Raw genomic sequence first — 22428 nt, 5'->3', positions numbered from 1 at the left:
CCAGTTGAACCTTGCAGCGACTGCAGCCCTGGCTGACACCCTGCTATAGGCTGTGAGAAACCCTGAGCCAGAGGAACCCAGCTAAGCTACACCCAGATTCCTGATCCACAGAAACCGTGAGATTATATATACTTGTTGTTTTAAACTGTTAATCTTGGGATAACTTGTTACACAGTAATAGATAATAATACAAACACCGTTAATGCAATCAGACTTCACAATGGTACTTACCTCCATAGGATAAATAAGTGTCTGTGCAGTTGCTCCAGCCATGGAACCAGAAACGAATCTCTCAAAGGTTCCTACTTTTTGTCCTTCCTCAGTAAGCAACTTCTTGTACTGTGTAAATAAAATTTTAAATGCACATTAATACCTGCTACAGAATGAATTGTGTTCTTCCCCCCTCTTCCCCGTCCCCCCCCACAAATTCATATGTTGAAACTGTAACCTCCAATGCGATAGTATTTGGAGCTGAGGCCTTTGGGAGGTAATTATGGTTTGATCATGAGGTGGGGTCTCTCTCTCTTTCTCTCCTCCTTTCACACACATGCTCACCCTCTCCCTCCTTCCTTCCCTACCCCTCACCCCTCTCTCTCTCTCCCCCCAACATGTATGCACCAAGGAAAGGCCATGTGAGCACACAGTGAGAGGGTGGCCATCTGCAAGCCAGGGAGAGAGCCCTCACTGGAAACTGAATTGGTCAGCACCGTGACGACAGACTCCCCAGCTCTAGAACTGTGAGAAATAAACTTCTGTTGTTTAAGCAATCCAGCGTATGGTATTTTGTTATGGCAGGCCAAGCTAAGACAATACAAAAATACAAATCAGCTCCTAGAAATCAATTGACAATATGATGTTTCTCAAAATGCACATTAATTATTAATTGTTAATGCACTGCATTAACAATATCTAACAGAAAAGCAAGGTTTGAATGCTAATACATTCAGTTTACTGGACAGTGATTTTCAAGTTAGAATTCCACAAAACACAGATGATCCACAGAGGGGACCCGGTAGCTCCTTTGCTAAAACAGATTCATCACAACGTTCTTCCTCAGATGCACAGGTTAATAAAGTGTTCACAGTGTTTAGATATTTTCCCCATAGTTTTCCTTTTTTTTAAGATGAGTTTATTTTCACCAGTATAAGTAAAACTAATAAATAAGTGACAAATATTAACAAAACAACTTAGAAAGACAGTTTTTGTAGGTAATACATTTAACCATACTAACATCTCGACCCCAGAGCCCACCTGGCCCACCAGTACTAAAGCAACCGACATGGCTGATCTGGCCACAGGGGGAAATCTGGCACAAATGCAGCCGAAATACCGATAGGGCAGGATGTTAACATCATGGGCTCCACAGTCAGGCAGACCTGGGCTTGAACCCTAGGTCTATGTGGCCCTGAGCAAGTTTATGAACATGTCCACATGCAGTTTCCTCATCTGTGATAACCCCAGTTTCACGGGGTTGTTGAAAGAATTTGATCAGATAATACACGTAACACAGCACAGCGCTGGGCAAATGGCAAATGTTCAGTAAATGTTATTGTTGTTGTTATTACTAATATATTCAATATTGTCTTTCTACAACTTGGAGAGAAAATCTCTGTCCGAACACAGACTGTGGTTATAAGCCAGGTAAACCAGATTCTTTCTCCTAGAAATGTGAGGTGGGTCTACAGGTATAATTAGGCACTGACACCTGAGGGAGAAATGGCTAAAGCAATAGAGAAGCAGACACATGGAGAAGGGACAGGTCAGTGAGGTTCCACTTTCTGCACTTCCTGAGGCTCCTCCCCTTAATGCCGCAGGCACCTCCAGCCTGCTTCCCTGAGCCAGTCTCTGTTCCTTGGGATCCAAAGAGCTCAATGCAAAAACACAGGAATACTTTCTCCTAGTAAAGTTGTGTTTCTCTGCTCATGAAAAAAATTAAATATATTATGATTTCACAAAGCTCCCCAAATAGCAGATATCTGCTTACCCCCAAAGATCAATGTTTCCACAGGTTCTATTTCCTGAACTGCACCAGAATGTTAACCAAAACTCCCTTCTGCGTAGGCCCTATTGATTTTCCTGCATGTCAGATTATCACAATCATTAAATATAATTTATTGAAAACCGTCTTGCATATGAACAGGAACCTCAGAGACATCATTTACATAGTGTACCCCCATCCCAAAAGCACCTATCAAAAGTATCCTTTAGTGATTGGTGAATAAATATTTAAAGTGTAGGGGTTTGGGGCTCCTGCACCCCAGAACATACAATGCACAAAGGTAAGAGTTGAGGATAGAGAGCCTGTACAGGGCTAGGCAAAGGGACAGGTGCTTAAGACTATGTCACCAAGCTTAATTCCTACCCCAGAAAGGAGGTAACAGTCACAGAGACTTTAAGTGGCTTGCTCAAGGCCACAGAATTTGACTTTCTCAAAGATGACTTAGCTGTGCTCTCAAAGCCAGCCTAAAATCCTTTTCAGGATTTTAATTTTCTTCCTTCCTTTCTCTCTTTCTTCCTTCTTTTCTTTTCTTTTTTCTTTTCTTTTCTTTCCTTCTCTTCCTTCCTCCCTCCCTCCCTTCCTTTCTTTCTTTCAATTTTCTGTTTCTTTCTTTTTCTTTCTTTCCATCCATCCTATCTATCTCAACTCTCTCTCCATTTGTTAGAATACCTATTTCAACCTTCTCCATTCTCCTCCAGCTTCCAATACCGCTTCCTCCCTCATTCTCAAAAAAAAGTCCTTTCTTGGGAACTCAAGGAAGAACAGAGAGGCCACCAGGCAAGGATATCTTGGTATTCCTGCCCACTTCCCACACAATCACCCACATCCACTTATATCTTTTTCTTCCTGAGCTGACATGAGAACAGTCCTCCACACAAAGGCTAATCCTGCCAGCAGACTGCTTAGTACCCATTTCTCCCCCAGCCCCTCCACCCCCCACTCCCTAGTCCACACACATACTTCCTCTGAATACCTGCTGCACTTGTCGTCAGTCTCTCTCACTTATATTTTTTAACCTCCTTCTTTGTATTGACATGCTTCCTTCAGCCATAGGCATGTCATCAAAATGAAACGTATCAAAACCCAACATGCTTCTAACCTATCACTCTCTCCCTCTTCTTTTCTCCTTCCCTTCACTGAAGTCAAGCTCCCGACAAAGGTGTCTACTGTCCAGTTTTCTTCACCTCCTGTTCACTTTAGCTCATTTCAATTGGTTTATCATCTCATTAACTCACTGAAATATTTATACCAAGCTTTCCCATCTCGGAGCTGGTAAATTCTGAAAGATAAACTGTTTATTGTATTTAGTACCCTGCAGTATTTGACCCTTCATGGAACCCTCTTCTTCCTCTGACTTCTAGGCCGTCACTTTCTCTGGATTTCCTCCTGTCTCTTTGGCTTCTCTTTCTCGGTCTCCTCTACAAGTTTCTCCTACTTCTCCCTGGACATATCCCCAGAACTGTTCTCATTCTATAAGCCTTCCCGAGGGCTCCATTCCAAAGGCTTTTCACCTCACTCACAACCTCCCTGTCCTACTGGACAGCTCCTTGTACGTGTTACAGAAATAGCTCAAACCCAGCATGTCCAAAATGCAACCTGTCGTTTTACCTCAAAATCAGTTCCTCTTGTTCCTCTTATTGTGCTCTCTACATACTTAGTTGCTCAAGTTAGAAACCAGAGTATCACCCTTGATTCCTCTTTCTCACCTCTACATTCACTCAGTGAGTTCTGTTGTTTCTATTTCCCAAAATAGTTTTCAGTTCATTTCAGTTTTTCTTCAATCACTACAGCCGTCTCCTTATACTGGTCCTCATCATTTCTTACCTGAATTCCTGAAATATTTCCTTAAATAGTCTCCCTGCCTCAACTACAGCCTCACTCTCTTCCAATACCTCTTCACTTTTTTTCCACATTGATCTTTCTTAAATGTAAATATATTTATTCCACTTCCCTATGTAAGATGCTTCAATAACCCCCTCACCACATTCGGGATAAAATCTAGACTCCTATCACATCTGGCTCCTGCCTATCTGTCCAGCCTGCTTTCATCACCATCTTCCCGGACACACACTCCACTACACTTAAGCCCAGTGGACCACCTTCAGCTTCCTTAGTGAGTGATGCTCTCCTGTGCCAACATTTCTGTCCACAGGCTGCTGCTTCTGCTCAAATACCCATCTTCCCCTTCATCTTAATGGACTTAAGACTCACGCTCATTCAATGAGGATTTACCGGCACTGGGCAAGATGCTGGGAACACACACCTGAAAACAGATCCTGCCTAAGGAAGCTCACAGTCTCCTTAAGAAGAGAGATAAGTACTGAGATCATCAGAATTCAGTGTGAGAGTGCTAACAGAGGGAAACAAAGGGAAGGTGTCCTGGAGGAAATAACTCCCGAGCAAAGTCTTGAAAGATGTTCACCACCATATGACCTATAGGAAGAGGAATGGTGTGTGTGTGTGTGTCACTGGAGTGGGGGGTGGGGGAGGGATGACTGTAAAGTACCCTTGGGATATGTAAGCGGAGATGCACAGATATGCAGTGCTCAGGTGGATGTGCAGGTATAGAGATGAAGAGAAGAATGTTAGAATGGAAAGCAGTTAGAATGCAGATGGCAGCTGAAACCATGGGAACACAACACCGTACTGCCACCCTGTTCCTGATACAATTGAACTGCTATGGCAACGAGGACCCAAATGGACCGCAGCTTTGTCCCATGTTGATGTGTTCAAGAGAGCTGCGTACCAGGCTGAAAATATTCTTTTCTTTGTTTTCTAAGCTATTAGTTATTCAATGAACAAGACCTACCTGAATACAAAAGTAAGCTAGTTAGGTACTCTGGGAAATTTGAGAATATATATGGCATAACATTTATGCCAAGGTAGTTTACAATTTACTGGGATAAACAATGGGTTTTCCATTATCTGACGGAAAATTGGATATTCTGTAAAATAGTACTCTAAGGAAACCAGGCAGGAGAGGCATCAGTTTTGGTTGGGATGCTTAGGTAATGCTTCTCATAGGAAGCTGGGCTTTGGGCCTTTGGGCTTAAGAGAACCCTGAGGGATGAAAGGACCTTCAGCAGGGGGCAGAAAATGGACAGGCATAATAGGTCCCAGAGACCACAAGAACACTATACCACACTGTGCAGAGAGCTTTCTCTTGATCTCTAAGAAAAGTTAGCATGCAGTAATTAAATATTGTGAAGAGGCCTGAGAAAGGAGCCTGGCTGGATGCCTGTTGGTAGTGTTCAAGGTAAGAATCTGCTAAGTAGCATAAAGTATAATACATACATTTGCTTGCAATAATACAGACTTTCAAAAATATTGACTTCCTGCATATGGAATAATGGTTTTATACTTGAATACTTATTTAATTTAGGGTCTGGTTTTCCTATCATAAAATCCAAGTATGTGATCAGAATAACCTACAGGTATCTAAAATGCTAGCCCTTACTAGTCGTGATATGTATCTTCAAACATTCACAGAAGGAAAATATACTTCCCAAAGATAAGCTGCAATTAAAGTCATGGAGGCTAGATTTTCTTCAATGTTTTCTTTGCTTCTCTATTTCTTAAGCCAAGAAAAAAACACCACTAGACTTTGTAATCTTCTCAAGAGTATTCTGTTGCTTCAGAACAAAATGTTCTCCAAAATTATCAAAAATCTATTTGAAATAATACAAAATATAAGGTGGGATTCAATTTCAAGGTTCTTATCATCTATGGTTAACAATGATGGAAGAGATAGTGGAAAGAATAATTTTGTGCGTGCTTAACTAGACAATTCTGCTAATGACAAAGAGAAGCCAAACTCTAAAATCCACTACTGTATTTCCTCTTAACACCAAGTTATGCTGAAGCAGCATCCTAATATCTGAGCATCCTAAACAATCTAAGTCAACAGAGAAGCTGATTCAGAGGTAAATGCATTCATTCATTTACTCATTCACTCACTCATTCTACACTTACTGAGCACTTATCACACGCCAGGCTCTGTCTAAATGCTGGAGTGCACGGAGAAGAAGCCAAGCCCCTGCCTTCATGGAGCTTGCACTCTAAATTCAGCTCAATTTTATAGCAATGTCAAATTACACAAAGGACTTCAACTTAAAAGTTTTCCTTCCAGATGCTGGATGGGGATACTTTCACAAAAAACTTATGTGAGTGTGCAGCTTCTATTCTGAATTCAAAATGAATAAGCTAAAATCTTACGTTTCCTTTAAGAGCTACTTAGAAAAGAACACAAAAGTCTTTTTAAGTAATATGAAATTCAGAATTGAGTCATGAGGGATCTCTGAGGTTATCTAGTCTAATCTCCTATAAGAGAAATTCCTCATGGAGTATATATGTGGAAAATTATCATGTATTAAAATAATAATCTAAAAAGCATTGTATGATAATTGTTATTGAATCAGTTTATTAACTCCCCTTTGTTAACAAATTCCACAGGTGATAACTATTACCTGTTCATATGCCCAGAACTTAACAGCTGTCTCAGGAGCAATTTTAATGACATTTGTACCATTTCCTCTCCAAAGTGAGCGGATACCTCCCTCTTTCACCATCTGTCGAAAGCCGCCATATATGTTCATTTTCTCTGATTTTGAACCATGGACCTAAAAACAAAAGCAAAACGATATTAAATACTGGTGGGATGTTATTATTACTATTTCTAAAGTAACCATACAATCCACTCTCTTTTCTTCAGTATTATTTATTACTGCATGAAGATGTATTTGAAAATAGAATATAGAAGGCTGAGAAAATATATAATGGGAAGAACTATTACCATCATTTTAGAAGCCTGACTCTGAATTTAAAACTAAGAAAAATCGTAACCCTCAGTGTGGGAAAGCAAACAGAGAAGGCATGATCAAAAGTAAAATTATGAACAATGTTCATAAGATAAAATGAACCAACTTATTATTTATTAGGCTATGGAACACCCTTTGGAACATGAGCAAGTTCAGTATAAGAAAAATTAGAAAAATATACTGAATGTAATATATTATCCCTCCCCCTGAGAAGTAATACTGACTTGAAATATAAATGGGACTCAAAACAATCTGGATGTTATGTTTATCAGAGCCATAGAGAATAGAATACACACAGCCTGACACCAAAAATAAAAATTGTAACTTCTACAGCTTATCTCGAAATCTCATGTACCAAATGCCTAACCCAGTGAATACTGATGAATTACCTGGCTCATACTACCGATGTGATAGTTGTTTAAATAAACTAGACCTTATGCTTGTCTCTATATAAAACTGATTAAATCTAATAAACCAAAAGTAATTAAAGAAGTCAGCTATTCTTCTGATTGTTTCTGCTTACACAAAATGAGTGACTACTATTTAAAAAAAAACCAAGAAGGGAGGAAGGGAGAGGCTGAAGACTAAAGGTCAGCCATGAGGGCAGTATGTGATCTAGTCACAATAAAAACTCTGGACACCAAAGACTCAGGTGAGCCTCCTTGGTTGGTGTGCAACTCTGTGCATACTGTCACACGCCAATGTCAGGAAATAATACATTCTGACTCTCTGGGGAGAAAACAACAGAAACTCTGCATTTGGTGCTTCCCTGGAAGCCCTATGCTCTTCTTTCCTTGGCTGATTTTAATATATATCCTTCAGTGTAATAAACCATAATCATGAGTATAAAAGCTTCCAGTGAGTTCTGTGAATTAATGAATCTGAAGGTAGTTTGGGGAAACCCCTGAACTTTCAGGAACAAAAGTCTAAATATATCCATTTTATTTTAAATAAACTTCACAATAAAATACGACAAAGGAAAAGATGAATGCTTATTCAAGCTCTCTCAAAGTGAATTTACTATTGTTCCTAAAGAAGAACATACAGGCCGATTCCCTCTCCTTTTTTTTAAAAGCAGTATCTTTACCCCTAAACATATTTTGAGATGTAGGTACATTCTCAATGGATGCTGGTTTAAAATATTGTCAGAAATCATTTTGTACAGAAATCTAATGGCAAATATAAAAAGTGCTGACCATAGGTATAACAAAATAACTTTTAAAAACCTTTTTTAAGCAGCTAGTATATTCTAGCAGGGTGTTCCAGCCTACCAGGCATTTTCCCATACCTTACATTATTTAATTCTTACAACCACCCTTGTTAGATATTCATATTCCCATTCTAGAATGAAGGAAAATGAGGCCTCAGGGGTTTCATGCAGTCTGAGAACCATGAGCTTTAGAGCCAGAAATACTCCATTCCTTGTCTAATTTGTTGTAAAGGAAAAGTTATTTAACTCTCTGAGCTTTGTGTTCCCCACAGATAATATGAGGATAAAATCCCCCCATGCTGGGTTACTAGAGGATTAAATGGGTTACCATAATGAGCACCAAATAAATATTAATCCTTTCCTTTTCCTTTCTTTTCACTCTGACCAGCCAAGCCTACACTGCTAGTAAATAGGAAAGTCAGCTTATAAACCCAGGTCTTTCCTGCCAACCTCAGCTTTAGAATAATTTTTTAAGTTACATCCTTGTTCCAAGATTCTAGATTTCAGAAAAACCCTCTTTTGAGAAAGAACATAAAATACAAGGAAAATATAAGTAATTTAAGGAGAACCCTACAATAATGGCTAGAGATTTCCTTTTCTAATTAAACATTTGAATAGTCACAGAAAGCCAAGATTAAAAGTTCATCACACACGTGTACCAACAATTTAAGGTCTGGTCAAACACTGAAATACTTAACATGGACTGAATTTAGGATTAATAGCAATAAAATTGAGAGATTTCTTTTTAAAGAAATTTTTAAACTTTTATCAATGCACCGTATTTCTCATTGTTTCAGAATATTTTGGGCAAACTTAGACAGAAGATCGCAAAGCTCACCTGCATCATGACTTTCAGACGATCCAAAGGGGCAGTGCTTGTTCGAGAGACGGCACCAGCAACACCTCCTGCCAAAAGCTGCCTCCACCACTGCCCCGACTTCTTTTCATCTTCCGTGAATTCATCTGGAATAGTTAAACTGTCTCCTATGTCAATACCCTGTTAAAATGGAAGAAAGAGCCCCAGGCTCCATCAATTAAAGACAGATCATTCCAGAAGGTTTGCTTCTTTGAAAGAAGAATTACATATTTTATAATTAAGATCAGCTTCAATCCTTAGAAAGTACTATACTGAACCAATCTGAGCATATAGGCAATTATAAGTAGCCTATTCACGCTAAATGAAGTACAGTATCAGTCCGCAAGAAATGAAAATTAACAGTAATTACAAATTTACAAAACCAAAAATCACAACTTTTTTCTTAATAGATTCAGAATAACTTTTCTCTTCTAGGTCTAAGTCAGAATGAAAGAGCAGCATTTGATCAGAGGTAGTGAATCCTTAGCTACAGAAAGAAAATAATTTGTCAGTTCTTAAAGATACACACTTTATCTCAAAATTATATCCACATTATACTTTATAACATGATATGTGCTCTAAAGATGTAAATAAAAATTAAATTAAAACTGTAATTTGAGTACCCCTAAACTCATTTCCTATATAGACTGTCTGTAAATATTTTTATAAATCTGACTTGTCATTTAAAACATGCAATAGATTCTATATAAAATTTAGCTTACAGGGAGGTATTGTTTAAAATGATCTACCTTCCAATCTTCTCTAAATATTACTATAGGTTACAAACATAGCTTGACAAAAAAATTCTATAATAATATTTTTACAACTTTATTATCTAAATGATTCTAGTGTAAAAGATTTTATAGGTAAGAGTGTCAGGGTAAGGAGCTTTGCTATAGTAGTAACCCTCTATTTCTTCATTTTACAATCAATAAAATGAATACATGATTGTAGCCTCAACCATTACTATCTCCAAAGATACAATAAGAATTTGATTATGTAAATATGACTTCACATAAGTATAAAATTTGTCAAGGCAACTGAACTACAAATATAGTATTATTTTATACTCATAGTTGAAAAGGCATTAGTCACCAATAATTCTACAATGCTCTAGGTAAGTTTAGGCATTATTACTAGTAACAATGTGAACTCTAGGCTTCATTTAGTGCATATAAAATGTACTGAAATCCAGGAATACGTATAGAAGTCAAGCCCATTAGAAAAATAAAAATTCCCTCAAAGAGTTCCCACTGTTTTCAGGAACAGATTGCAGAATGAAATGAATTTCATTTACCCCAGGATATTTCAGTAGGATATTAATGAAATTTAATTAAAATTTGAAAGTTTAGAAGAATACAGATGGATAGGTGTGCAATATTAAGCAGATGAGCCAAAGATTTTTTAACCTTCCATGATTATTATTATAGGTGCCTTAAGCCAGAGATAAATGTAGGTCGTTGACTGAACAAGCAAGTTTCAGAAGGGATCTTTGGTCATTATCAACCACGAGGTACTGAGATTACTTAGGCAATATATTATCTGTAAAAGGTAAAAGCCCCAGGACTTCTCTGGTGACGCAGTGGTTAAGAATCCTCCTGTCAATGCAGGGGACACGGGTTCGATCCCTGGTCTGGGAAGATCCCACATGCTGCGGAGCAACTAAGCCCGTGCACCACAACTACTGAGCCTGTGCTCTAGAGCCCACAAGCCACAACTACTAAACCCATGTGCCACAACTACTGAAGCCCGTGTGCCTGGAGCCCATGCTCCACAACGAGAGAAGCCACTGCAATGAGAAGCCCACACACCTCAACAAAGAGTAGCCCCCGCTCGCTGCAACTAGAGAAAGCCCACCTGCAGCAACGAAGACCCAACACAGCCAAAAATAAATAAAATAAAATTAATTTAAAAAAAAAGCTTTAATATACTCTGAGTATACACCAAACAGACCACGTAGAACTTTACAAGTTAAAGAGCTATTGAGACGGGTACCATGGCCCATAAGTGTTACAGAGTGCTTTTGGATGATAACCATACCAATTGCTTATAGCTCCAAATAAGTATAAATTAATACATAAAGCGTACTCACAGTAGAATGTTTCCAGAAACGGATAATTTCCTCAATGTCTGTAACAGGGTTAAATAAGAAGTAGTCTCTCCATTCATTCCAGTCCACTGTCATCGTCCCATCAGCATCGATGCTGAAAATAAAAAGAAGCTGATTAAAGAACAAAATAAAATGTATAAATAAAACTAACATTATTGGCCATGTTGCAGAATGACAGTTTCTCTTCCAACTTAATATTCTTAAAAGGTTTTTGGAAATGGCAACAAGCATTTGATAATCTGTTTTAATCATTTAGATAAAAATAGACCCCCAAATTACAGGTCTCACTAAAGGCTACTTTTGGTGCTCTGTCAAACTCCAAGTCAATGAGCTATCAAACACTAATGTTGGAAGTTAAAATTGGGGGGGGAGCAATGAATGAATTTATGATCGATTTTTTCTTACACTGGCTCAAGAAGATAGTTCTTAATGTTCTATTGTAACATTTGGATGTGACTTCAGAATATACTCAAGATACACTATCAATTTCCTTCTCCAATTTTCTCTAAGCTAAGAAAATTACCAATGATTGTAAAAAATAAAATCAAACTTGGTGATTGGGCCATCTGAGTCTTAAGAAATCCTGGTACCTTATCTTCAACATTTAAAATTAACATATTGTAGCCTTGGATATTTTTCATTAACTTTTTGCTTATTTTAGTAGGTTCTTGGCAATAATGTCATTTGTACCTGTTTATTTTCCTAAAAGCAACTTTATAAACTGCCCAGGATTTTGATAGTTTTGTCCACTACTGTAGACCCAGCATCTAAAGTGGGCAGTACAAAGAAAGTGCTCATTTATTTATTGAATTAATGAATATATCTGAAAAAAAAGTTTTGGTGTCTCCTCTGAATTTTATATTTATTCTATGACTTGTGTGAAAGTGATGCATAAAGATGGCAGTCAGATAAAATGCTATTTTCAGATATTTATGATTATATTTTCCAGTGCCACTTTTTACTTTGATTGCATACATGAAATTACACTTAAACTTTCAATTGTCCCATCACACAGGTGTTAACATTCCATATTTGCATAAGAGTCCTAGTTACTACTGATGTTTATGACACTATTCTTCTGGGTTAAAATATTTATAGCTCTATTTTTTAATCACTATTTGCTATTTTAATGCAATTGTTTATTGTCTGACCCTACCCCTCAACCCCCCACGCACGCATGCAAGCATCCTCCACAAGGCAAGGATTTTTTATTTTATTCACTGATATGACCAAAGTGTCTAGAACAGTGCCTGGCGCAGAGCAAATATTTGTTGAATGAATAAATGAATTCCAAACTCTGCAGCTTAAAGCTGCAGAACACTTAGTGTTGACAAACTTCTTAAATAAGATAGTCTCACTGTGGGTTTAAATTGCATTTCTCTTCAACTTACTAACGAAGTCGAGCATCTCATCAAATTCATCTGCTATTCATGTTTTTCCCCTTGTGAAATGCTTGTTCATATCTTTTGACCATTTTTCTAATGGGTTGTGTCTTTTTCTTAAATATGTATAGTTCTTTATATAGTTGATTTAATCCTTCAAGTTATAAATTAGCAAGTACCCTCTCTTTGTCTTTTCATTTTATTTATAGTGTCCATGAATAGATGCTCTTAATTATAATACAGCTGAATTTATCAATCTTTTCATATACGGTTACTGACTTCTGTATTTTTTTAAAATAAATTCTTCCCTATACTGAGATATAGACATTTGCTACTTTTTCCTCTAAAGGTATTGCAGTGTAACTTTCACATTTAGTTTGATTTTTTTAAATTGAAGTACAGTTGTTTTACAATATTATGTTAGTTTCAGATGTACAGCAAAGTGACTCAGTTATATGTATAATTTTTTCAGATTATTTTCCATTATAGGTTATTACAAGATATTGAATATAGTTCCCTGTGCTATACAGTAAATCCTTGTTGCTTATCTATTTTATGTATAGTAGTTTGTATCTGTTAATCCCATACTCCTAATTTATCCTTCCTACCCTCCCTTTCCCTTTTGGTAACCATAAGTTTGTTTTCTATGTCTGTGATTTCTGTGCATGGCGTGAGGCAGGTACCCAACTGTATTTCTGTCTGCATGGATAACCAGGTGCACCAGAACCATTTATTGCATAGTCTCTCCTTTTCCCAGGGATTTGCAAAGCTACTTCTCTCATGTAACAAATCCCAAATACGGCTGGGTCTATTTCTGGGATGGTATGTTCCACTTGTCAACTTGTCTATCTGTGTAGCAATACCACTATGTCTTAATTATAGCTTATAACAACTCTTTGATATCTGATAGGGAAGGCCCCCAGCTCCTTAGGGTTCTCCGAGAATGTCTTGGTTATTCCTGGGCCTGTATGGTTTCATTTTTCTCTAGAAATGTTTCATAGCCCAAATGCTGGGGCAAAGAGAGCAACTGAGAGGGTGGTTCAGGATTGGGGGAAAGTAAGTAGGAGTGGTGGAAGGAATCAATCAAGAGATTGACAGACTGGTGGAAATGAAGGGGCCAGAGATCTGTAAGTCAAAATGCAAGTACCATAGGAGCCAGACAGTGTAGAATCTGGAGGAAGAAGGGTCAGAAGGTAGGATACAGGCTTTTAAGACTTCAGACGAGGAGTGGCTTCAAGTTATGATACAATCCTGAGAGGGAGCGGGCTGCTGAAGCAAAATGGAATAAAAGTCTCAGGTGTGTTGAGGAAGGCAAGGAATACTGACGCTAGAAAGAGGAGTCACCAGCACGAATACTGAAGTTTCCTAGGACTTAAAGAGAAAATGACTATTTGACAAGGGCCAAGGTCCTCAATAAATGTGGAGAGGGAGCTAGAGATAAGAAAATTAGAGGAAAGAGGGATGGAGATGAAAGCCTAAATGGAAAATGGATTTTACTTGAGAGCGGAAGATAAAGATACATGAAGCACACATGTTTGGGAGCGACTGCCTACCTATTTCAGCTACTCCCCACCCATATCGTCTACTGAAAAAGTAGAACTAGGAGGCTGTATTTCAACCAACTGATTCCTATTCTCATACTCTGATGACTCAGCCTCAGCTGTTTCAATCAGCACCTTTCAGACTTCTCTCCCATGAATTCAGTTTTGAGTATACTAAGAGACAGTGAAATGGCAGAAAGGAAGCTGACATTTGGAGGTATTACGAGTCACACTGATGGCCGAGCACTCAAGGGAAGGTCCGTGATTTCCACTACTGAAAACACAATCAGATTCTGCCTTTTAAAACACTGTCTTTTAAAACACAATCAAATTCTGCCTTTTAAAACACTGTGAGATAATAGAAAATATATAACTTGGTCTCTGTTCCCTGTTCCTGGCAAAAGCCCCTAAAGCCCTTGTAATTTCCTAAGTGATAAGAGCACTAGGGCATCTTTTGTTCTAATGAGGCAACTCTGAGTGGGCTCCTGGATGGCTCCTGGATGAGGGCTGGTCACCAGAAAAACCAAGTCATGATTAGAAGCTTGGAATTTTCAGCCCCCTTCCCACCCCCATCCCACCCCAATTCTCCAGAGGGGGAGAGGGACTGAAAATGGAGTTAATAATTGAGCATGCCTACATGAAGAAGCCTCCATAAAAATCTCAATAGCACGGGATTTAGGGAGCTTCTGGTTAGCAAACACATCCATACACTGGCAGAGTGAAACACCTAACTCCACAAAGACACCTGTGCTCAGGACCCTCCCAGGCCTCTCCTTACGTATCTTTTTGTCTGCCTGTTCATCTGTATCCTTTATAATATCCTGTAATAAACTGGTAAGCATAAGTAAATGTTTCACTGAGTTCTGTGAGCTCCTCTAGCAAGTAACTGAACCCAAGGGGGAGAACGTCACGGGAACCTCTGATGTGTAGTCAAGTCAGGCAGAAGATGTGGGTAATCTGGGTACCTACTACTTGCGATTGGCATCTGAAGTGGAGAGCAGTCTTGTGAAACTGAGTCCTTAATCTGTGGGATCTGACACTACCTCCAGGTAGACAATGTTAGAATTGAGTTATGTTGTAGGACACCCAGCTAGTGTCAGCTAGAATTGCTTGTTGTGGGGAAAAAACCCCACATATTCAGTGACCAGAAGTTTCAGAAGTGAAGTGTTTTGTGTGAGTGGTAAAGGAGTCACGTAAAAGGGAAAACAGAGCTTCTTCTACTGCACCAGCCCTGGAGGCCTTGAAAGAGTTTTCCCATTCCTACACTTTAGGTATATGTGTACACACAAAATGAAAAGTGAGAAAAAGGGGAGAAAGATATTGAAAGTACATAGTGAGGAATGGTAAGGTACAAGGATTTGTTTTAAGCCACACTTACAATGGCAGATCTCTAATACAGGATACTAAAAGTAAAAAAAAAAAAAAAACTGTCAATAGAGGAAGAGCTTACCTTTGAAGAATCAACTCTGCTTGTTGTTTAGAAATAGTTAGACCTAGTATCTGGAGAGACTGGACAATTTCAGAAGCCTCAATTTTTCCTTTAAAAAATAAAAATTATAAACTTAGAACTGATAAGGACCTTAGAAATCATGAATTTCAAATCTCTCACTTTATAAGGGAGAGGCTTGGACTGATTAAGGTAAAATTGTGAATTTAGATGAGCTATAGATTTGCTTAAGTACATATTGCAACACCAACTCAAATTTCAACAAATACATTAAACAAATATACACACATTATTTCACTCAAAAATCATAACAGCCTTGGAGGTAAATAATGACATTCCATCTAAAGAAAAGACTGAGAGCGTACATGGCCTTACCAAGAAATGACATTAAGAAGCAGCAGAACTGAGATTCAAATCAAGATACTCTGACTTTGAGGTAAATTCAATTAAGCTAGGATCTATTAATTTTAAAGCATGCATTTCTACATTTTAATAAATGATTAAGCATTTATTATACATAAGCATGGAAGGCACTGAGTTAAAAGAAAGTAGAAAATGACTAAATGAAGCCAAAGAGTGTGGAATATTCTTTTGAGAAATCTGGCAATAAAAATAAAGCAGGATAGTAGGATGATGGAAGTAGGAAAATTATTATTATAAGAGCAATTAGAGCATGCTGTAGAAAGGAGAAGAATCAGAAGAGAAGAAGAAAGAGAAAACATAAGCAATAAATGTAAATTGCGTTTCCCTCAAGCATCCCACAGACCCATGAGGATCCTAAGACTAAGATGCATGGAACAGGTAAACAGACCAAAGGGTCTGATGCCAAACCAGGATTAACAGCAAAGTTCTCCAGGAAAAGAGGAAGACAAAAATTACTGTTAGTGGTGAAAGGAAAGATTCCCTTTAAGGGAAGGACTTTGAAGGAATGACAGGATTTGGAGAGACTTCTCCCAGGGAGAAGAAAGGAGCAGCACGAGAATCTGGACAATGTAAGAGCAGTTAGAGGCGTCACCCTGTTAGCGATGAAATTTTTCAAATACCACTCTGAATAATCTCCTTTATGGTTGCACTTTCAGAGAAGTACAGTTGATTCTCATTATTCACTGTAGTTACTTTCTATAAGGTCACCATGAACACAGAACTAAAGAACCGAACCGCTGTTCCTAAGGGAAATACAGGGTTAGGCTCCTGTGCCTCTGGTCACAATATTCTCATCAACCAATCAATACAAAACCTTGTTTTCTGTGTGTTTCTGTTTAAAGACACCTTGCTTAATATATATTATTGACTCATAAACATTGAACTCATGGTCAACAGCACTATAACTCATGCCTGAGTGAAGCTTTTCTGACACACCTATTTTCTTCCAAAGGCACGTCACAGCCTTCCCACATTTAGGAACACTCGACAGCATTTCAGCACTGTTCTTGGGAGCCATTGCAAATAGTGAAATCACCAATAAAAGCATAAAAATGCAAAAAACATGGCATCAAGTAGACTGCAGAAGGATTTGTGTACAATAAAAAAGCTAAAACAAGAACGCAGCGCATCGCCTCTCTCTATCTCAGCTTTAGAAATGTGCTCACCAAGAAAATGAAATTGGTGGCTGCTCAGCGCAAATCCATGAATGACTGCAAAAGCACTGTGAGTACTGATTTGGGGGTTATTTATGGAGTTAAATTTTAGCAAGTAGAAAAATTCTCAAATACAGAATTCATGAATAATGAGGATAGACTGTATATGCTTTGCTTTAAGAAAGTTTAATAAACAGAAGTATGAACCTATAATGAAAAAGTGTTTTTAAATTACAAAAACAAGATAAACTGAGGGGAAACTGTTTGTATTTATTACAAATTTTATCTTTAACACAACATTATAAATCAACTATACCTCAATAAAAAATAGAATAAAAATATTTCACCTTTAATTATTTCTTCTGGTTCATTTAGAATTTTCTGAAATGGACCATTGATACATGCATACTGTACGTACTGAACAATCAGCCTCTACTTATCTGGAGATGATCATGAGGTAACTTCATCTCCTGCTACTGCCTGCCCTAACACTATATAGACAGTCCCTTCTCTGCAGCTGAACTTTAGAGGGTTCAGGGTGGGATGAAAGTTTGTGGGAAGAAATAAACTTGATTGTAAGAATTGAATTTTGCTACAAGATTGGACTAAGGTAGACTTGGAACATACAATGTAAGGTTTACGGGTGGTAACAAATATTCTAACAGTACTACTTTCCACCACAAACTCAGCTCTTCCTGGCCAAGTCACACATTTGAACGATCATCAAAACCATTCAAAGGGTTTAGTTGTTTCTTTGTTTGAAGAAACTTGCCTTGAGTCTAACTGAAGTTAGTGTTCAGTAAAAATCAGGGATCAACAAACTATAACCCTTTGGCCAACTAAGGCCAGTTGCCTGCTTTTGTAAATAAAGTTTTATTGGAACACAGCCATGCCTACTCATTTACATATTATTTATGACTGTTTCTGCACTGTGAAAGCAGAAATGAGTACCTGCAACTGAGATCACACAGCCCACTAAGCTAAAATACTAACTGGACTTCTACAAAAAAAAAAGTTTGCCTATCCCTGGTATGAACCATATTTTCTCTCAATTTATTTGTTTAACTTGTTTCTTGAATAACAAATCTTGAATGAAATGGCCTTGACCACTCATGCGTGGGGAGGGGTCTGAGGCTGCATTATACATTTTTATTTTATTTTTTTATTTTAAATTTTTTATTTTTTTGGTACACGGGCCTCTCACTGTTGTGGCCTCTCCCGCTGCGGAGCACAGGCTCCGGACGAGCAGGCTCAGCGGCCACGGCTCACGGGCCCAGCCGCTCCACGGCACATGGGATCTTCCCGGACCGGGGCACGAACCCGTGTCCCCTGCATCGGCAGGCAGACTCCCAACCACTGTGCCACCAGGGAAGCCCTGCATTATACATTTTTAAAATAAATGCCCTCTTCCTATCAAAGGTTGCCTCTGGTGATAAGGGTTTGATAGCTCTTCCCTTTCTCCTACAGTGGCCTTTACTTCTTGCTCCACATGACTGGAACTCTAACTCCAAGCTATTAATCTAAATAGAAAAACTATAATCCCAATCAGAAGGTATGTATTTAAACGTCTATCTGCTATTTTCTTTTTTAACTTTCAGAATCAGAGCATCTTCTTTGATCACATGTAATTCTTTCAAAAAGACTATCAAATATAAGATAATCTGAAAGTTGTTTAAATTTTAGAATATATAATACTCATGCTTAGTATGAATAAAAATAACTCTGTTGCCCAGAGAGCAAAAAAACATAATTATTATTTTTAACCCATAGCTTTAAGTTCAAATCAGTATAAGGTTCCATAATTAATATTTTACAAAGGCCCTACTCACAGTTTATGATTCATTAGGCAAAGCTACATATAACTTTTCTTCACTAAAAACATTCTATATAAAAATCACATTACTAAGAAAAACAAGTATTAACACAAGTAATAATTATCATCTAAAAACAGACTGACTAAATATACATTGTTTTAGACTTTTGGAAGCATGAGATGTGCTTCTTCATAGCTGGTGATAAATAGAAAAGAAAGACACACCGTCATTATTTTTGTCCAAACTCTTAAATGCCAATTTCATTTGTTTCTCATGGTCTTTAAGGTACTTCATAAATTCTTCAAAATCCAGCTTTCCATCTTTGTTGACATCACCAGTAGTAAAAATTTTCTACAAAAAAGAAAAATTAGAGATATTTTTATATGGGTTAAAAATACTAGATGTTTTGTACATCAAGCAGATTGGCTGTTTTCCTATTAAGACTTGTATTTTATAAATCCCAAGATAGAAGACAAAATCTTGACCTAAATTTAAATGTTTAAAATAGTATATTTCCCTTTAATTTCCAAAATTAAATAATCTTTTCCTAAAGATGATTCTTATAAAAAGCTGTCATATCAAACTGTCTATCTCTATTAAGAAAAATCATTCCTTTTGAGAAAGAAATAATATATTATTTCACACAAATATATGTATTGATATATACACACACATAATATATATATACATAATATATATGGGTACAATATATAAAGTTGATAATACTATATATATAATTATATGAATACAACAATATATAAATGGATACTATATATATATACACATATAATACTATATGTATTATACATACACATATGTACATGTATAATACTATATATTACATATACATATGTACATAATAAATATATACATAACACTATATATGGACACACATACATACACAAGATAAATGTATTACAGTAATCCCAGGTTGGGTTAACATATTTTTTTTAATCTTGTAATTTACCACAGTAACAGAATAAAAAAGAAAAGTCATGTGGTTACCTTAATAAATGCAGAAAAACATTTGATGGATTCAATATCATTTGCGACTAAAAACTCTGAGCAAACTAGGAATGGTGCTTCCTCAAACTAATAAAGGGTATATACAAAGAATTCTAGCCTTTTTTGTTTAAACTAGTATGACTAGGATTCTCTTATCTGCAACCTAAATGCCATCAATTATTACAGTTTTAAAAGCAAATACATTTGTAGTGTCACTGAAAAATAATTATTGCTATTTAATTACCTTTACAAATTAGACTGAGGATGATTTTCATCTGGAAATTATTTTCTGATTACTCAACACATACACTGAGATTTGCATAATCCAAGAGAAAATGTCACAGCATTCTGGGGCCCCATTTATGTACTGAAGTTTCATCTAAGAAGTTTATATTTTGGTCAATGAAAATAACAGTGAACAACTATCATTTTAGAAATTACAAGTTAAAGGACATCTCTAACGCTATCTTTGAACAGCCTGATTTTTTTACCCATATTTCATTAGCCTTTGTTACGGTAAATAAAGATTCCCAGAGTTACAACTGTCTAATGACTCTGACTTTTGAGTTTTCTTGCCTATTCCTCTGTGGAAATAAAGACCAGTCAAAGGAGAAAAGGAAAGGCTGTTTATTCTGAGATTACTATAGCAAGGAAGTCAACCACTGTCACTTGTATTTTGGCTCAAAGGCAGGAAGAAGAGTGGGAAAGCTTTATAGTAGAAAAAAAAGGAGTTTTGGGGTGTGCCCTGATTGCAGACTGTTGGCCTGGGAAAACTGTAGGTGGGCTAAAGCAAAAGTGGGGCATCCTGTGTGATTGGTTAGGGGGGCATATTTGGCTTTTTCTGGTTGGTCCTAAGTTAGAAGCAGGGACAAAAATTGGGGAACATGTCAGTTATCAATTAATTTCTGGCCATTTGGGGCTGACTGTTACACATGTTATTGTTTAGCTTCCTGGACTGTCACTAGAGATAGCATTCTGGCTTCCAGTAAGTCTGACTTACAGCGGGTTGGCTTCCTGGATTTTTTATTATAAACAAGGGGTAGTTTTCTGGGTAGGTCTTAGGTCAAAGTTCAAAATTTTTTAAATTGAAATATAGTTGATATACAATATTAAGTTAGTTTCAGGTGTACTACATAGTGATTTGACATTTGCACACATTATGAAATTCAAAGTTCAATTTTAAATATGGTCTAACACTGTCTATTTGCATATTCAGTCTCTCACCTTTCACAGCAAAAAAACAAACCAAATCAAACATCATTCAAAAAATCTGTTATCAGAATAAAAAGTTGTATCTTTTCTTTCTTAGTAGTATGTAAGTACCATTTCTATATTTAAAAAAATCAATTGAATTCTCAATCTATATAAATAAACTTCTACTATGGAATCTGGAGACATGGGGGTGAAAACTCACGTCAAAACTTCCTAGAGATGTGACCATCACCTGAGGAAAAGCCACATCAGCTTCCCTGAAATATACGGTTCTATGTGGCTGGTGCAGAGACTGCCAGAGTTTTGATATGTGAGACATCATCAGTCATAAAAAGCCTTTATATGGCTCACACCACCTCTTACCAAAAACAAAAGACAAAATTGCAAAAAAAATTGTTTTGATAAAGAAGAAATGTGTTTTAAAGGGTTAAACTTGTTTATGGCATAATCCTGAATTTCTTATGAAAGGTTAGTTTGTATCAAATAAACAAATATCATACAAGTCACATGTGAAAATCTAAGTACAAGAGTAGCTTTAAAAAAGCATGAAGGGAAGATGGCGGAAGAGTAAGACGCGGATATCACCTTCCTCCCCACAGATACACCAGAAATACACCTACACGTGGAACAACTCCTACAGAACACCTACTGAAGGCTGGCAGAAGACCTCAGACCTCCCAAAAGGCAAGAAACTCCCCACGTACCTGGGTAGGACAAAAGAAAAAAAGAAAAAACAGAGACAAAATAATAGGGACGGGACCTGCACCAGTGGGAGGGAGCTGTGAAGGAGGAAAGGTTTCCACACACTAGGAAGCCCCTCCGCGGGCGGAGACTGCGGGAGGCGGAGGGGGGAGCTTCGGGACCGCAGAGGAGTGCACAGCAACAGGTGCGGAGGGCAAAGCGGGGAGATTCCCGCACCGAGGATCGGTGCCGACCGGCACTCACCAGCCCGAGAGGCTTCTCTGCTCACCCGCCGGGGCGGGCGGGGCTGCGAGCTGAGGCTCGGGTTTCGGTTTCGGACGGAGCACAGGGAGAGGACTGGGGTTGGTGGCTTGAACATAGCCTGAGGGGGTTAGTGCACCACGGCTAGCCGGGAGGGAGTCTGGGGAAAAGTCTGCACCTGCCGAAGAGGCAAGAGACTTTTTCTTCCCTCTTTGTTTCCTGGTGCGCGAGGAGAGGGGTTTAAGAGCGCTGCTTAAAGGAACTCCAGAGACGGGCGCGAGCCGCGGCTAAAAGCGCGGACCCCAGAGACGGGCGGGAGACGCTAAGGCTGCTGCTACCGCCACCAAGGGGCCTGTGTGTGAGCACAGGTCACTCTCTACACCCCTCTTCCGCGGAGCCTGTGCAGCCCGCCACTGCCAGGTTCCCGGGATCCAGGGACAACTTCCCCGGGAGAACGCACGGCACGCCTCTGGCTGGTGCAACGTCACGCCGCCTCTGACGCCGCAGGCCCGCCCC

At 38.1% G+C, this 22428-nt stretch overlaps 1 protein-coding gene across 1 annotated transcript in view; it reads right to left on the bottom strand.

Annotated features, from left to right (window-relative positions):
- Positions 1 to 22428, bottom strand: part of SLC25A24 (solute carrier family 25 member 24) — a 58507-nt gene that overhangs the window by 19681 nt on the left and 16398 nt on the right. Inside the window, exons 2-7 of the mRNA XM_029230728.1 lie at positions 18978 to 19104; positions 15366 to 15453; positions 10975 to 11086; positions 8865 to 9023; positions 6466 to 6618; positions 232 to 339 (exon numbers count right to left, since the gene is read on the bottom strand). Of these exons, the coding sequence (XP_029086561.1) occupies positions 232 to 339; positions 6466 to 6618; positions 8865 to 9023; positions 10975 to 11086; positions 15366 to 15453; positions 18978 to 19104 (747 nt within the window). The remainder of the gene's footprint in view (positions 1 to 231; positions 340 to 6465; positions 6619 to 8864; positions 9024 to 10974; positions 11087 to 15365; positions 15454 to 18977; positions 19105 to 22428) is intronic.

The sequence above is a fragment of the Monodon monoceros genome, unplaced genomic scaffold, assembly GCF_005190385.1.
Source record: "Monodon monoceros isolate NGI ecotype Baffin Bay Population unplaced genomic scaffold, NGI_Narwhal_1 Super_Scaffold_18, whole genome shotgun sequence".
Taxonomy (NCBI): domain Eukaryota; kingdom Metazoa; phylum Chordata; class Mammalia; order Artiodactyla; family Monodontidae; genus Monodon; species Monodon monoceros.
This window is presented reverse-complemented; position numbering and strand designations above follow the sequence as displayed.